Below are 16,330 nucleotides of genomic sequence, written 5' to 3' on the forward strand. Positions count from 1 at the left end.
TCTTGCTTGTAAATTATGCCCCGGTCAGTTGCGATGCCGGCATGAATAAGCATCCTTCACATTCACATTTCAGGTTCGGCCACGTAGCCGCAGAACAAGCATATGGGACCAGATCAGAGATGAGAATCAATAACCTCTTTCCCACTGTAATCAATTTCATGTGTCACTAAACCCATCTGCTGGCTTTCTGCCTCTGTCACCTAGTCCTGCCTTAAGTCCCTTATCGTTATAGCAAGTGTGACTTTAAAGATGAAGTATGAGGAAAATCCAATTTATTTTGTCTATTAGCAATAGTGGAAGAAATAATGGACACACCAATATATTCACATCATGAACTAATAAGGTGTCAGGCCACTGTTTGCAGGCTTCCAGTGCTGTCGTAGAAGTCCTGAACTGTGTCTATAGGGTGATGTTGCACCATTCTTAAAAAGATGACGAGCCTCCAGTGGTTTGGGGGATGAATGAGGTGGGAATCGACTTCACACTCTTCCCTCCAGGATGTTATCGCGCTGCAATATGGAAACATCATGAGGGAACAGCGTTCGCACCATGGGGTGCACCGGGCCCTGTAAAATGGCCTCATAGTCTCCGGCCGTTATATGACCATGCAGAAAACCTATTGCAGCCATTGACTCCCGAAATAGACTTTAAGACATTTTGTGCTGAAGTAATCCTTTGCTTTTCTCCAAATGTAAACCCATCCAAAAGGTGGGGAAACAGGGTGAAAGGTGACTCATAACCCATCAGACCATATTACTACTTATTTTCCAGTCAGGGCTCCAGGTTTTTTGCTCCCTACACCAGGTCATGCGTTTTTGTGCTGACCTTACGGATGTCTGTCCTGCCGTAAATTCCATCTATCCGTCACAAGGTGTTATTTTTATTGTTGAGACTGGGTCAGAGAGCTGCTGATTACATTTTTTGTCGCGGTCATTTTGGAGGCTGTGCCTTTGTGGTGTTTATCCACCATCCTGTTAAATGTCCATCCAGGCTTCGACTCCGGAGCACCGGGTCTCTTTGCTGCCGTAGCTTCTCCAAGTTGGGGATATGCTGTTATGGTTTTGAGACGGTTCTTCCTCGGCAGATAAATTAATTCTGCAGGTAGGCTCTTTGGTACTTTGTGAGTTGGCTCATATTCCTTTTAATCTTTTCATCGTCTACAGACGTCTTTTAGATCTAACACAAACTGCTGATTGCCAATCAACACATGAATCCCCATTGCAGCTGCATTCATAATAGTGATTTAGTTACTTCAAAGCTAAACTAATTTTTCCATGTGGTGTTTCTATTAATTTATCAACCATTCTTGCTATCTTACATTTTGAGGGCTTATCAGCATTTATCAGATTTGATCAGATTATCCGATTTTATTTAAGTTGCTTTACGGTAAAAAAGTGATATAAGTGCTTACAGACGTGCCTTCATTGCTACGCTCTGTAGGGTCACTTATTACTGTAGGAGCAGTTGCACCACCTCCTGTATTTCACTCTTTTGGGCCACGTCCAGTGCTGTGGAACCCGTCGAGTCCTGCACAGTCCTGTCGGCCCCGTTCTGCAGCAGCGCCTGTACAATGGGGACGCAGCCGCGCTGGGCAGCCAGGTGCAAAGGGGCGGCTTTGCTCCAGTTTGCGGCATTCACGTCTGCTCGATGCGAAATCAGCTGCAGGACGCTCACCAAGGTGCAACTGCTACACGCTAAATGTAGGGGTGTCCAGCCTTCGGTGGTCTCTGTCACATTGGGGTCAGCTTTGGCTGCCAGGAGCTGGGCCACCACTTCTTCATGACCATGGTAGCAGGCTAGATGGAGGGGAGTCCATTCACTCTCACCTCTAGCATTTACGCTGCCACCCTGACTCTCTATCTGAAGCGCAGTGGCCGCTTGGCCCTTGAGGGCTGCCAGGTGAATGGGCGTCCAGCCCTGGAGAGTCCTCGGATCTGCCTTGGCCCCGTTTGCCAGTAGCTGCCGACAGATGCCAGTGTGACCCTTCACCGCAGCGAGGTGGAGCGGAGTGTAACCTCTGGTGTCCACGCTGTTAGTCTGCGCCCCACCCTTCACCAGTTGTCTGACCACCCTGTTGTGGCCTTCCTCTGCTGAAAGATGTAGGGCGGTGGAAAGAGAGCCGTCGGTGGTGTTGGGGTCTGCTCCGTGGTAAAGTAGGAGCTTAGCGATCTCCAGGTGTCCGTACATGCAGGCCAGGTGAAGAGGAGTCCTGCCACGCATCTGCTCCCGTTCTCCGATTGCGTCCTTGGACAGCCGCGAGAGAAGCAGTCGCACCACGGCTTCGTGGCCATTTTGGCAGGCCAGGTGGAGCGGGATCCAGCCTGCCTTTTCCTTTGCACTGGGCACTGCTCCATTATCCAGCAGCAGCCGAACAGTCGTGTCATCACCATTCTGAGAGGCAAAATGAAGCGGCGTCCACTGGTCCTCATCTGCCTGGTTAGCAGCTGCTCCATGCTCCAACAGCATTACAACAATTTCGTGAAGCCTGAAAGAAAATTTGCTTGAGCCTTTCTGCCAAAGTGGTATTTAAGGCTCATTAAAAGAAACAGGCTTGGCTGCAGCTGGTGCTCACAATCAACATCACCGATAAAGGATCCAAGCAGATTAACGATGGTGCAGGGCTATTTCAAGACTATGGCTCATCAAAGAAAATATATATTTTTTCACTTACCAAAGTCGCAAACTGTTTAATAGAACTAACTATGTACCAAACACTATCTGCTAGCTTAATCAAATAAAGGTATCACATCATTATATGGTTTATGATTTTTTTTCAGATACCTGCGTAAAACAGCGATGATGAGAGGTGTGTAGCCTCTGGCACTGTGACAGTTGGCGTCAGCGCCCAAACTGAGGAGACTCTGGACGCTCATCACATCCTCACTGGCCACGGTGTAGTGGAGGAGACTGTTTTTATCCGAAAAGAGCATGGAGGTGTGTTCTCTTCTCAACAGTTTCCTGAAACTTTGAAAGTCCTTCTTGGACAGGAGAAGGAGAACGTCATCGTTGCCACACTGGGAACCTGTGAAATTCAAAGAAAGATCGAGAGAAGAGTTATTCGCCAAAATGCCATTTTCTTCCCACATATAAATGAACAAATAGTTGCATTTCTTACAATAAGCCCATGGGTTACATTAAATCATTCTGATGCCATTGCATGTACTGTAGTGAATTCACCGTTGTGTTGTTTGAGCTTCTGAGACATTTCCGCCTATATATTTTTCCCAGGGTTCAATGGAAGTGCAAGATCACAATGTATTCAGTCTTGCTGCTAAAGGGGATCAATACACCTATTGATATCCTGTTACGGTTTTTAGCATGTCAGATTAAATGTATACGGGGAACAGAGTTAACGTTGCCGCTTTTATTAATTGTGTTTACCTTAGTAGTTGACTCTACTTTTTGACACCTGATTAAAAATGAAATAACACTGGAAATATCACTTTTTAAATGTCAGCCCCGCAGGCTTCGCCAAGTATTGAACATGATTTCCTCTGCCTTTGTACTCACCAGAAGGAAGGTCAGGCGTGTCGGGCATAGAAATCTAAATTGGAAAGGAAGGGAAATTACAAAGTTAATAGCTGCACCTTAAGTCAACATTTCTTGAAGTAAACAAAAAAAAAGATAAAATCGTAGCAAAACAATGTGGTTCAACTTGTAAATATCTGGCATGGAAATTATGCTGGGGTTAGCGTCCCATGAATTCAAAGTTGGGTTCTCACACGGGGTGGGGCTGGCAGCATGAGCTGGGCTGTTTTAAAATGATCCGCTAAAATAGGATTGCAAAACTTTACTAGAAAGGCAGAAAGGAAGAAAGAAAGAAAGAAAGAAAGAAGGAAAGAAAGAAGAAAGGAAGGAAGACAAAAAGAGAGCGAATGAACGAACGAACGAACAAACAAACGAACAAACAAACAAACAAACGAACGAATGAACAAAGGAAAGACAGATGGACCGTCACTGTTTTACACCGTAGCTGAGTGGCTGTGTTTTAAAAAACTGAGCCGAGTTGGCTTTCTGTACGGGTGAAAGTAGACGGTGGTCTTGTCTCTGTCCCAGGTTCCCGTGTGCGTCGCTCACTCCGGGGATTTGTAGGACTTCACTCAGAGCCTCGGTTTTCCTCGCGGTATCTGCGATACACAACACCAGCCAAGTCATATTCTCCATCCTACATGAGCTGCATAAAGCCGAAATACAATCGAGTCCAAGAAGGCGTGCAAATTTGAAAACATCGACTTCCATACTTAAGACTTTTTACACAGCGAAAAACACAGGTCCTCCACCTGCACCACCACTGAGAATGACCTTTGGTGCATAAATTACGGCAGCAGATTTCCCCATCAGGGTAATAAAAGCTCAAAATTATTTTCGAACCTCGCAAATCAGAGCATGCCTGAATAACCCCAGCACTTTATTAGTATTTATTAGCGTGAGTTTTTTTCATGCATTAATTGCTTGTTAACTACTGTAAAGGTGACCCGCTGCTTCTTGTGTGAGTGGTCTAATCGGATTTAAATTCATGCATTTCACTCGGGTGAAGTATTAGACAGAGCAGGTTAAACATGTTATCTCTGAATAATTTAGCCATGAACTTACTGGAACAACATATTAATCGTGACTTCATAGTTACTAATAGGAACTAACAGGAATCTGCCTTGGATTTCTAATACATTGTGTGTGTGTGTGTGTGTGTGTGTGTGTGTGTGTGTGTGCATGTGTGCGAGCGCGCACGTGCGTGTGTGTGGGTGTGTGTGTGTTATGCTGCCAGTTCCATTGATAGATACATTTGGGTTTCCCCAAATGCGAGAGGATTTCCTCTACGCTACCTGAGAACAGCGGCCTCTGCTTGGGGTCTTGGTCCCAGCATCGCTCCATGATGCCGACCATCTGGTCGCACTCCTGAGGCTTTTTTTCGGGAATGTTCTCCAAGCGGGGCCTCTTCCCACGCGAAACCCGCACCAGCACTGTCGTGATGCTACTGCCTAGGCCAATGCATGCGGGAATATGAGGTTCAATGCACAACAGCACATAGAGAAAACATATTCATAAACAGGTCGACATTTTTCACACAAGTGTGATGTTAAACTGGGTGGCGGACAATAAACAATAAATGGACTCATAAATGGACTCAGTGTGTGGTTTGGTGTGGTGTTGGAGATTTGAATGAAGTTATTCTTACCTGGGTAGGGTTTCTGCTGTGTTAGAATCTCCCACATGACTATTGCAAAGCTACAGTACAGAGCGCAGAGCACTCATATTAGTATTTGCTGCACTAATAAACTAACCCAAATCCAATCACGCCACTTAGACACTTGAGTAACAACCATCAAAAGGCAAACTCTTTACTCACATTTCTTAAAGCACTAAAAGGTTAAGGTTGAATTTAGGTTAAAAAAAAAAAAAAGATAATAAAATAAAAAAAATCTTAACTCAGGGAATCTCGAAAAAAAAAATGGTGTGTACTAGAGAGTGTGTATAGATACATAGATAGATAGATAGATAGATAGATAGATAGATAGATAGATAGATAGATAGATAGATAGATAGATAGATAGATATATAGATAGATAGATAGATAGATAGATAGATAATTCATCTAAAAAAAAAATAATTATTATGAAGTAGAGAAAATAAACAGAAACAGTCTTTATTCGTCACGCAACACACCAGTAGTAATAAAAAGAAAAGATAAAACATGATTATTGCAAAATTGGCAATATGCAATAAATCTAAGATTTACAAGGAAATAAATGTGAAAAAATAAAAAATATAATATAACTCACACTCACCTGTAAACGTCGAAGGCAGTCCCCGGAGCATCAGGGCACTGAATGAACATCTCTGGGGGAATGTAGCTGATATTCCCTCTCGCTGTCAGATGCTCCATGAACTTTTTCGGACCCTCCACCCACTTGATTAAACCAAAATCGGAAATCTTTGGAAGGCAAGACACAAGTGGGTTAATTTACCAGAGTCATTAGTGTGCATTCACTTGCGCAGCTTCACTGGGGCGGATCATTATAATGTTTTTCATCCTATATTGAGTGAGCCTGTGTTTCTTGGGAAGGATTACATTTGTTTGACAGAAAGCATGACGCTCGTTGATAATTAGGGAGCGATAAAAGCCGCTCTACTACACTCACGCCGCCCTTGAAACCTTTTATTTCCTCACTTTGACGTGGAGGTGGCCGTCCAGCAGCAGGTTTGACGTCTTCAGGTTGAGGTGGAGGATCGGAGGCTTGGCGCTGTGGAGATAGTTCATCCCCATGGTGGTCTCGTGGATCATCTGGAACTTCTTGGGCCACATCAGGATGTGGCTGGTGAGCAGCAAGTCCAGGGAGCCGTTCGCCATGAACTCCATGACCACGGCGGCCGGGTCGCTGCACAGCCCGTAGATGGAAACGATGTATTTTGTTTTACCTTTCGCTATCTCCTTGGCTTCGTCTACCATTCTCCTGTGGAAAACAAGAATCCTATTAAGTGAAATGTTTCAGTGACATGTTATTTTGTATTTAAATATTGTAATATAAATATTATATATAATACAGTATGAATATAACATAAAAAACATTTTTATTCCAATATTATATTAGAATATTTAGAGAAACAAAACAAGTTTATCCCATTATAACCACTTTCTCAGTGGTTTAATGAAGTTATTGAAATGTTTTCTTGTTTAACCAGCTTATTAAATAGTTTTAACAAGATACTAGAAAGGTCTCCGACTTTAAAAGTCATTTTAACAAGATAAACATAGACTTTTGGGACTTGCACCTTGCTGTTTTCATATTAGATCAGGGTAAAATGGGGCCCCACCTATCAAATCGATTTTCAGGCAGATGCAGTATATAATATAATAAATAAATATTTGTGTACTGTATATACAATTTTAAATAGGATAACGCTAAAGGGTTTAATTTAGGCCTATATATTTTTTAATTATTATTATTATTATTAGGGGTCCAACCCTGAGCCTATTGTTATTGTTCCGGGAAAATGCTCTCTGGGAATTTTGAAATCTAAAACTACCTGGAACACAACACTGGCAGAATCTACAAACACGGTTTGTACCATACCGGTTCAAACACATCTTGTTTGAACCGGTATGTCACGAACACTTCATGGTTGAAGTTTCATCCAAATTGATCCACATACGGAGCAGAAATTAGCGATAAACAGATACAATTTGATCAATATCACAGACGCGGTCCAATGCATTTCACGCCAAAATAAGTCCGACCCGGCTAAAAGTATCTGAAACGCAATAATGACAAATTCTATGAGCACAGTTATGGTGTCGTTTAAACCGGTGTGTCACAAGCATCTTGTGGTTTAAATTTCATCCAAATCGATCCTTATACGGAGCAGATATTAGTGAAAAACCGAACAACTTTGACCCCAAATATTCAGCTGGTCTTGCTCAACTGACATTCACATTTTTTCGTAAATAAAATGAATGCGTTGAGATATACAGTAAGACACTTTATGATGTCATCATACTATTAACTATAAATGTAGAGATTCCGATTGAGAATGTCCATTAGACCGTGTCCAGTGTGCAGTGTAGACTCCATCAGTGGTGGTTCAACGTTAGCAACTATCGATTTACATGTGTATATATATATATTCTGGCCTGGTAGATGTCAGTAGATCTGTTCAATAGATATTTTATCTCCGTGGTCCGCATTTCTTTGCTGGATTCATGAAAAATACGAAAAAAAGTAATCCACAAAAACCACGTAGAGTCGAATCCACTGAAATGTGCGACTCAGTGATGCGTTCAAGATCCAGCGAGGCGGCGGAAAACTACAAGCCGTGAAATGGTAATTACTCAGAGAAATACCACAATGTTTTTCTTATTTCATGGTAGGGCTGGGCGATAAAACGATCGAGACAATTTTCACGATAAAATCTTACACGATAATGATGATACATTTATGGGGTTCATTTTCAATACAGTTCGATACAGAGTCGGTTTTCCTCTACCTACAAAGACACAACATTGTACAGCAGAGAGACAAACGTTTGACACAAACAGCCAATCGTACAGGGCAGAAAGACAACCATGTGACACAAACAGCCATACAGAGCAGTAGGACAACCATGTGACACGAACAGCCAATCGTACAGCAGTAGAGCAGGCGCTTCCATGGCTCTCCGGTTGGCAGTGCACAGCGTGGATGAGGCCCCCGGAGCTGACGCGGCAGGTCTTCCTCAAACAACAACTAGAACTTGACCTCGCCCTCCTCCCGACCCGAGCCCGGCACGGCCCCCCCGCGGAGAGCGATTCAAGAAAGAAGCAGCGATTTTCAGTGACCCCTGATCTGACACGGTCAGAAAGAGTCCCTCGGTCGGCCCCGAACGTCGCCGCATACAAACACAGAGCGCAGATTCGACAACTTTTCGGACACTTCTTAGATGGCAATGATGTTTATAGAATATATTTAAGGGCTGTGGTAACAAAATTTGAATTGAATTCAAATATTTAAAAAGATAAACTATTCAATTGTGTATTTATTTTATAAATAGATAATTCATTATAAATTATAAATATAAATTGCCTTACGTTAGCGAATCAATTCACATGTGATGAGCAATAAAGTTATTATTATTATTGACATCGATCAATATAAAATTTTCGTGTCGCCATAACATATCGTCCATCCCTATTTCATGGAAACTAAACATATTGAAAATGTAAATCAAACGTAATTCACGAAAAAAGTCACCACAAAAATTACGTAGGTTTGAATTCTATCATAAATCTCTGTAAATGCGTAAACCTACGTTAATAAGTCATCATTGACGTCCATGAGAGCCAACGTCACCTACCGTTACTGAGACTGCACATATACTTACATACAAAAGGTAAGTTGCAAAAACGACAAGGTTTGGTTTTTTAGTGAAAATTTAATGTGTTTTTTAAAAGAAACTTTGTGTACAAACAGTTTCCTACAGCTAAACTTAGCAGATTTAAATGAAAAGGCAAAAGGTGTTAAGTACTAACAAGTTCTTCCATAATAATTCTAATGTAAAATAAATGTTAAAGTTCCATAAATATTGTCTGCATTACAATATAGACAAGTAATCTATTCAACTGAATTTTACAATTGTAGATTATTAACAGAAAAAATATATAATGATGTACTAATTTTAACAAACATTTATTTATTATATTTATGAAATAAAATAGTATAATTGTCACGCAAAGAAATTAGAAAGTTTGTTTTTGTTATTGTTCCAGATGCCGAAAAATAACCGAAAGTCAGCGTTGGCGTATTCCAGAACACATGCTGTAACTTGTTGTATAATGATCGAGAATTGAACAATGAAATGAATAATCCTCTTTCCAAAAATAGAGAAGATCCAAAACACAAACAACAATAATGAATGTGCGTTAATGTGCGTTAATAATACTGAAAATGCACATTTGAGTTGAGGTGATGAAAACATTGATGAAATATTAACTGATAAACAACAACATGGAATGTTTATGGAACATGTTTCCAACTAGTTGATACAGGAAGTATTAGAGCAGCACTGTGATGACAGTGTTGTCTGTAGCACCAGCAGAAGAAACAACCCTGCACCATTATTGGAGATGAAACCAATGAAGCAAAATGTTTCCCACTTCTTTTCCCAAACAACAATAGGAACGTTGCATATGTGTCGTTCAAACTTTACAAACTCACCGAAATTGAAGAACGTTGGCGTTACATCGAGAACACAGTCACTTTGTGACAACATGAACCAATGCTTTATAATAACGCTTCATCTCGTAAAAGTCGTAAAAATCGAAAAATTATAGCAGAATCCAGAAAACTGTAATACTTATCGAACATGACTCAACTGGACCCAGTGTATTGCTGCCCCGTGTATAGGACAACCACTGAACACACAAACACGGTTGAGGTCTCGTTATAACTGGGACGTCACAGTTCAGGTGTCATCCGTATCGATCCACATATGGAGCAGGATTTAGTGAAAAAAACAACTTAATTTGAGTGGGAGTAGCCTGTGCATCGCTGACACGCCAATATTTGAAAATTACTGGTGGGACAGGGAACGAGATAAGTATGTGGAGAAATACGCTTTGTGACATCATCATCCAATTTTCTATATACATTATGTGCAAGTCGTGCACATACCCACATTCGCACCTTGGGAGCTACATAGTGTGGACCCACTCTGTAGTGGTTTCAGACTGCGTGTATGTGTGTGTGTGTGTGTGTGTGTGTGTGTGTGTGTGTGTGTGTGTGTGTGTGTGTGTGTGTGTGTGTGTGTGTGTGTGTGTGTTCAAGTTCAAGTTAAAGAGATTATTTGTCACATACATATACATACGGTCATACATATATGCAGTGAAATGTCATGACACCCGGCGATTATGCACAATAAGCTCTATAAGCTCCAAAAATACTATAATGTGTGTGTGTCTGTGTGTGTGTGTGTGTGTGTGTGTGTGTGTGTGTGTGTGTGTGTGTGTGTGTGTGTGTGTGTGTGTGTGTGTGTGTGTGTGTGTGTGTATCGCCTTACCTTCTTGAAGTCAGCGGGTTGTTTAGTTTGATATTTTATTCATTTGCCCTTTTTATAAATATAAGCTCATTATGTTGTCTAACCTGGCGCAGTGTACCTCCTGCTGCATTCAAGCCGGTCCCACACACAAAGTGTAGGATTCGAAAACAGTCCAAAACATTTCCGTGTTTGTGTCCTCATACATGGAGTTCGCTTGCAAAGTTAATGAAATGTCTCTGAGGGACATGGAGTGTTCAGTCTGTTTGAATGGAACCGTGTTGCTGGGAATTTCCACACGGAGTGATTTCCTTCCACAGAGACACCGTGAGGCAGGACTCTGTGGACTACAGGCAGTAAACAGCCACCTGCTAATTTTTAGGATGAAGTCATTACACGCAACAAGTGTATCTCCTTGTATTAGTAATTCAGCATATCACCAGGACTCGGAAAACCAATGCTGCGTTCAATGGGAACTCTGAAAATGTAACTCGTTTTAGACCTAATGCTGATGTTTAGACGAGCGACAGCACAAACTGATGCTACGTTTCATGGGAACTCGTAAAATTGTAATTGGTGTCGATAATGGACCCTGTGAAATGCTCCCAGCAGCTATATTTATTATAAATGTTTCCTTTATTTTATTATTAATTATAATTATAATAATAATAATAATAATAATAATAATAATTATTATTATTATTATAATTATCATCCTTTATATTTGCAGTAGTCCTGAGGGGAAAGGTGGAAAATAACACTTTCGAGGCCCAAGTCCCAAGCTCCAAGTTATCTCATGATAGCGACTTTTAAAGCAGTTATTGAAATGCAGTCGTTTGAACAAGATACTGGAAAGTTATGAAGTTGTAACAACTTTATAAACTTGGGCTTTCGGGGCTCAAAATTGTTTTTTTCTAATTACCGTACCGCTCTGGGCTTCCATACTCATCAAATTCAGACATGTAATAACAATTAAGTAGTGAGTGACAGATTAGATTAGGTTTAAATCCAGGCCCCCACCTGTACAATGTATTCTCTGGCGGGTTTGTGTCGAAGATTTTCAGGGCACACTCTTCCCGCCACAGCTTGAGTTTGACGCGGTGCACGTTGCCGAACCTGCGCTCCGCCACTTTAATCCAGTCCGCCTCAAAGTCGCTCCTCTTGAAGCTTCTGAACCGTCCGCGAGCTCCGTTCAGAGCATCCATGCGGACGAAACGCTCCCCGAAAGGAAAAGTAACAACACCAACGGCAGCTACAGCTCCCGAGGACTTCACATTCAATCCGATGGTGAATTCAGCAGGTGTGGTCCACCTGCACCTCGCTGTTGATTCATGGGAGGAGCCGCGACGTGGAACTATGTTGGCTGTAAAGTCACGCGGCTGCTTTCAGGACTGCTGACATGGCCTTCGGTCACACAGGGGAAAAACCGGATATTCCAGATATGAAGTATGCTGTGTTTTCTCTCCGTCTTGTTCCTGCTATTATTCATTCCTGAGCCGTTTGAACACTGCGAGTGAGTGGGCGGAATGAAGTCTAAAAGTTTGGGATCAGCAAACTATCGCTCGCCAGCAGTTGTGATAGATTCTGGCAAGCTGGAAGGTGCGTGTGTGCGTGCCTGCTTGCGTGCTTGCTTGCGTGCGTGTGTGTGTGTGTGCGTGTGGTTCTGTGTGTGTGTTTGTATGCGTGTGTGTATGTGTGTGTGCGTTTGTATGCGTGTGTGTGTGTCTGTGTGTGTGTTTGTATGTGTGTATGTATGTGTGCGTGTGCGTGTTTGTACAGTATGCCTGCGTGTGTGCATGCGTGCGTGCGTGCGTGCGTGTGTGTGTGTGTGTGTGTGTGTGTGAGTGTGTGAGGCCTTGTTTGTCATGTCTATGACAGTGTTTGGGAGTTGTTTGAGAGTATGTAACCTTTGTCTGTTCGGAAGCAGGACAGTTTCATGGAGCTTGCGGTGATGTACACTATGTACTGACTGGTTGACACCTCTGCAAGGAACAACCAGACTGTATTTAAAACATCATACTATAATTAAAGTGGTCATCCACAAGATTATTTTGTTTTAAGAAGCCCCATATTTGATACTTTATTGATGTTTTATTTTTATGGGAAACAGTCATCCAATGTTTTTGCATCATTTCGTTTGTGCTCCTCTATGCAGGTTCCATTGTTGGTGGCAGGGTCCGCCTTTCACAGCAAGAATGACTGGGGGTTTGGTAAACGCCAGCACAAGGAGAGCGTAAGAAATCAAACAGCGCTGGAATTGAGCGGCCAATTGGAGCTTTACCGGGTGTGTGTGTGGGTGTCGGTGTCGGTGTTTAAAAAAGTGTGTGTTGAAAATTGCTCTGTATACTTATTTGTCCTCGTGGCGTCATTGTTTAAGGTCAAAAAACCACCAGAAAGGAGTCTCATAACCCGAAACTGCTTCTCTGGAGCGTTGTGACTGAACGGGACAGGAGGTCTGACGATTCCAACGGAATTGGAAATGGATCCGTATCGCTGCGTACCAAAAAAAATCTGTTTTTAACGAGCGTGTGGGCTGCAGCTTCACGTTGACGCGCTGGTACGTTGTGTTAGTCAACCTTAAAGAGTGGCATTTCCCCCGGATCAGAGACGCTATGCTGTACACACCCACACACACACACACACACACACACACACACACACGCACACACACACACACACCGTCATCACAGCGCGCTTTAAAGGCGCTTTCATTTTTATGACAATGCGAGTACTTGGATGTTGGCCCATAATTAAAAATAAAAAAACAGACGTGGCCACAGGAGATGGGATACAGATTCTATTGTGGCTCCGTCTCCTCTCCTAAAGATCCCAGCGAAGCCTTTGTTCTGCATTTTTCAATTAAAAATCCGCTATTAACTTGTTTTTTTTCAATAAGTCAAATTCAATACGCTATTCCCCCACTGTCCTGGCAATCTTTTAAAACACTTGCATTTTCCCAGCGGGATACGGTGCAAGTGTGCGAAGTGATTTTTGCCCACACCGTCACGTCCCAGAGGCCACGTGTCTTATTTTGTCCCCAGGACCGGGAGACGCTCTGCAAGGAGGGTTAGCGGCACCACGCCAAAGCCTTCGCTCGCCAACACTCGTTCCCCGCAGAGGCACGATGCTGCAGCACTCGCAGGGCGGATCGGATTTGTTTGGGCTGAACTGAAGGTATGCAGATATGAAGATATGAAGATATGAGCATCAAAACAGGGAGAAAAATGGTTTATTATTGATAAAATGGGGTGACTTTGACTGGCTTTTGAAGTAGGTGGTTCCTTCTTCCAGACTTGCATATCACCCCACCACTCCCAACACCGTATCCCATAATAGAGCATGTGTGATGAACTTCATAGAGCTATTTGATCATGCTCGGCAGCTTGGTAACGCCGCATCTAATCGGCGGTATTCGCCCTAAATCCCCGCGGGCGCTACACCCACCTGGCTTTTCTATGTATGAAGGTGTGGTTATAGATGGATTTAACGTCCATCGACCGCCTCACTTTCATGCTCCGCTAACTAACGCTATTATTTAAGACAGACTGTTGCGTTCGTAGGCACACGTGATCGGAATCCTAAAAAAGGGGGCTACCTGGGGGAGGGGGGGACGGCGGCCCGCACCTCACAGTTCGTCCAATCACGTTAGGCGCCACGCGAACCCCGTAGCGAGGAGCTGGGTGGGTTCCAATAAACCAGCTTAATCTCTTCATCTCTGATCCATATGCCGCGTTCGTCGCCCATCCATTTACCGCGTAGAGAAGACAAAAAAAACAAAAACAACAAAAAAAAAACAACATAAGCAAACATAAATTAGAGGGAGAGAAAAGAAAAGAGAAAAGAGAGAAGCAGGGACGACCGGGAGGATGACGACTAATTGCATGCATGAGAGAACGCAAGAGTCAGCGCAAACCACGGAATGTGTCGTGTCGCGGGACATTCATTGGCTCCTGTGTTCGGAGGGAAGAAAAAAAAAAAACCCCGTCACGCCTCTTGTGTTTTTTAATCGAAGCGAGGGACGTGTTGCCGCAGAATCTCGCAAAACATGACGCGGTGGAGGAGACGCCGGTGACCAATTGGACGCGCGGCGTGACCGGCGGCCAGCTGTGGGAGGAGGGAGACGTCCCAAAAAAGAATGAAATATCCAGCGAAAGAAAGAAAAGACCCATTGTGACAAATTCATTTGCGCTTCCTTCCTCTCTGGTGTGATCTTTTCAAGGTTATCTTTTAATTACTAAAAAAAGAAAAAAGTATAAAGAAAGTATAGCCACCCCTCGAGTTGTTTGCTGTTGGCCTGTTGTATTAATTAACAGCCAGAATCAGACGCTTTAAATATAAAGATCGCTCAGTGTCTAGCGCTGTACGTAGAAAACCCATGAACCCCAGCGTGGGATTCGAATGTCTAATTAAAGGCAGAGCTGATCGATAATTGTCCCCAAAATCCCTCCAAGCACTCAGATTAATCCACCTTTAAGGGTACTTCATTACATTCTCTGCAAGCAGTACTCCATAAATGACCGGGGTGTGTAATGGGATGCCGTATGAATAAGAGTACATGTTGTATTAAATCCTCAATCATAGCCTACAAGTATGACGTTCACTCAAAATCAGAGAGGGGAAAAGGGGGATTTTAGATGCAGAACGTACATTTCACACAACGGCAGTTTGAACATCCTTTCAGTCGAAACAAAACAAACAAACGGGACAACTGCATCGATTTGTCGCCGCTAAGGAGATAAAAATTCCTTTGACTCTCCTGTTTGCGTCCGTCGGTCGACTGTGCGGCTCTTCCGCTGCATGATAATAGACTGCATCTGGGTGAGTGTGAAATTCGGCTGCCGCAGCTGCGTCGCGTGTGAGCGGAGGTGTGAATTGGATTGCTCCTCGTCCTCCAGTCTGGCCCCGCGCCGTCTCATGCGTTTGGCCGCCGGCGCTCTACGCTTAACGTGATTGACTGCTCCCATGTCTGTCGACTAATGTAATTGGCCGCGTCTGTTTTGCTTTTGTGTCTTTCGCCGTGACGCCAGCGCCGTAATTGGCGGCGGTTCCCCCTCGGTCACGGCAGGATCAGGTCGCCTCCTCCCCGGCGAAGGCGGCAGCAGGTTCGACGCCGGGCGGCCTCCCGCTGGGCGGGGCCGGCGGCCCTGCGACGGCAGGCCAGCCACGCCAGCAACAGCGTCGCCGTGAAGACGGAACATCCGGCCGCCAGGCTGAGGACGACCAGGACCAGTTCGAACCCGGATGAATCTGAGAAGCCAGAACGGTGTCGCTGAGCAAAAGTCATTTTTAAAACGTTCATATTGAAAAATTGCAGTGTTTAAAGTGGAAATCTGTATGATTGTCTGTGATGGGTGGATTACCCTACAAGTCCTTGAATCTCATTTGAAACTGCAATTGTTTGTTTTTTGAAACATCCCTCGATTACCCTTGCCCTTCCCTCTAAGACGGTCACTTTCATTTTTCAAAAGGTTGCCTTCTACTGTTGGATCGTTTCTGGTTTTTTTTTTTGGTCACTTGGGGTGGTGGGGTTATTCTTTCATCCGAGGGTGCTGTTCTTTTTGGTGAATGTTCATTCATATTGACAGTTCAGTGACCACAACCAGCTACACTGCTTTATCAAGTTCACTGTGGCTGCCTTTGGCTTCTCGTGCCTGGCAGACCCCGCCACCAACAATGGAATCAGCGTATGGAGGAGATGTAAGTTTGCGAGGTGGAGGCCCCCACGGATCGGGCGTGTTGTTCCAGCACATCCCACAGTTGCTCCATCGGATTGAGACTTGGGGAATTTGGAGCCAAGTCAACACCTTGGACTCTTTGTCTTGCT

At 43.5% G+C, this 16,330-nt stretch overlaps 1 protein-coding gene across 1 annotated transcript; it reads right to left on the bottom strand.

Annotated features, from left to right (window-relative positions):
• Positions 1-1,449: 1,449 nt before the first annotated feature.
• On the bottom strand, positions 1,450-11,711 carry ankk1 (ankyrin repeat and kinase domain containing 1; the record flags this gene model as incomplete). The annotated part of the gene is made up of 7 exons (XM_080006631.1): positions 1,450-2,485; positions 2,782-3,022; positions 4,824-4,979; positions 5,177-5,226; positions 5,787-5,932; positions 6,170-6,452; positions 11,527-11,711. The coding sequence occupies 7 exons, from the start codon at positions 11,709-11,711 to the stop codon at positions 1,450-1,452; spliced, it is 2,097 nt and encodes a 698-aa protein (XP_079862757.1).
• Positions 11,712-16,330: the final 4,619 nt, after the last annotated feature.

The sequence above is a fragment of the Zeus faber genome (genome assembly GCF_960531495.2).
Source record: "Zeus faber genome assembly, chromosome: 9".
NCBI classification, from domain to species: Eukaryota; Metazoa; Chordata; class Actinopteri; order Zeiformes; family Zeidae; genus Zeus; species Zeus faber.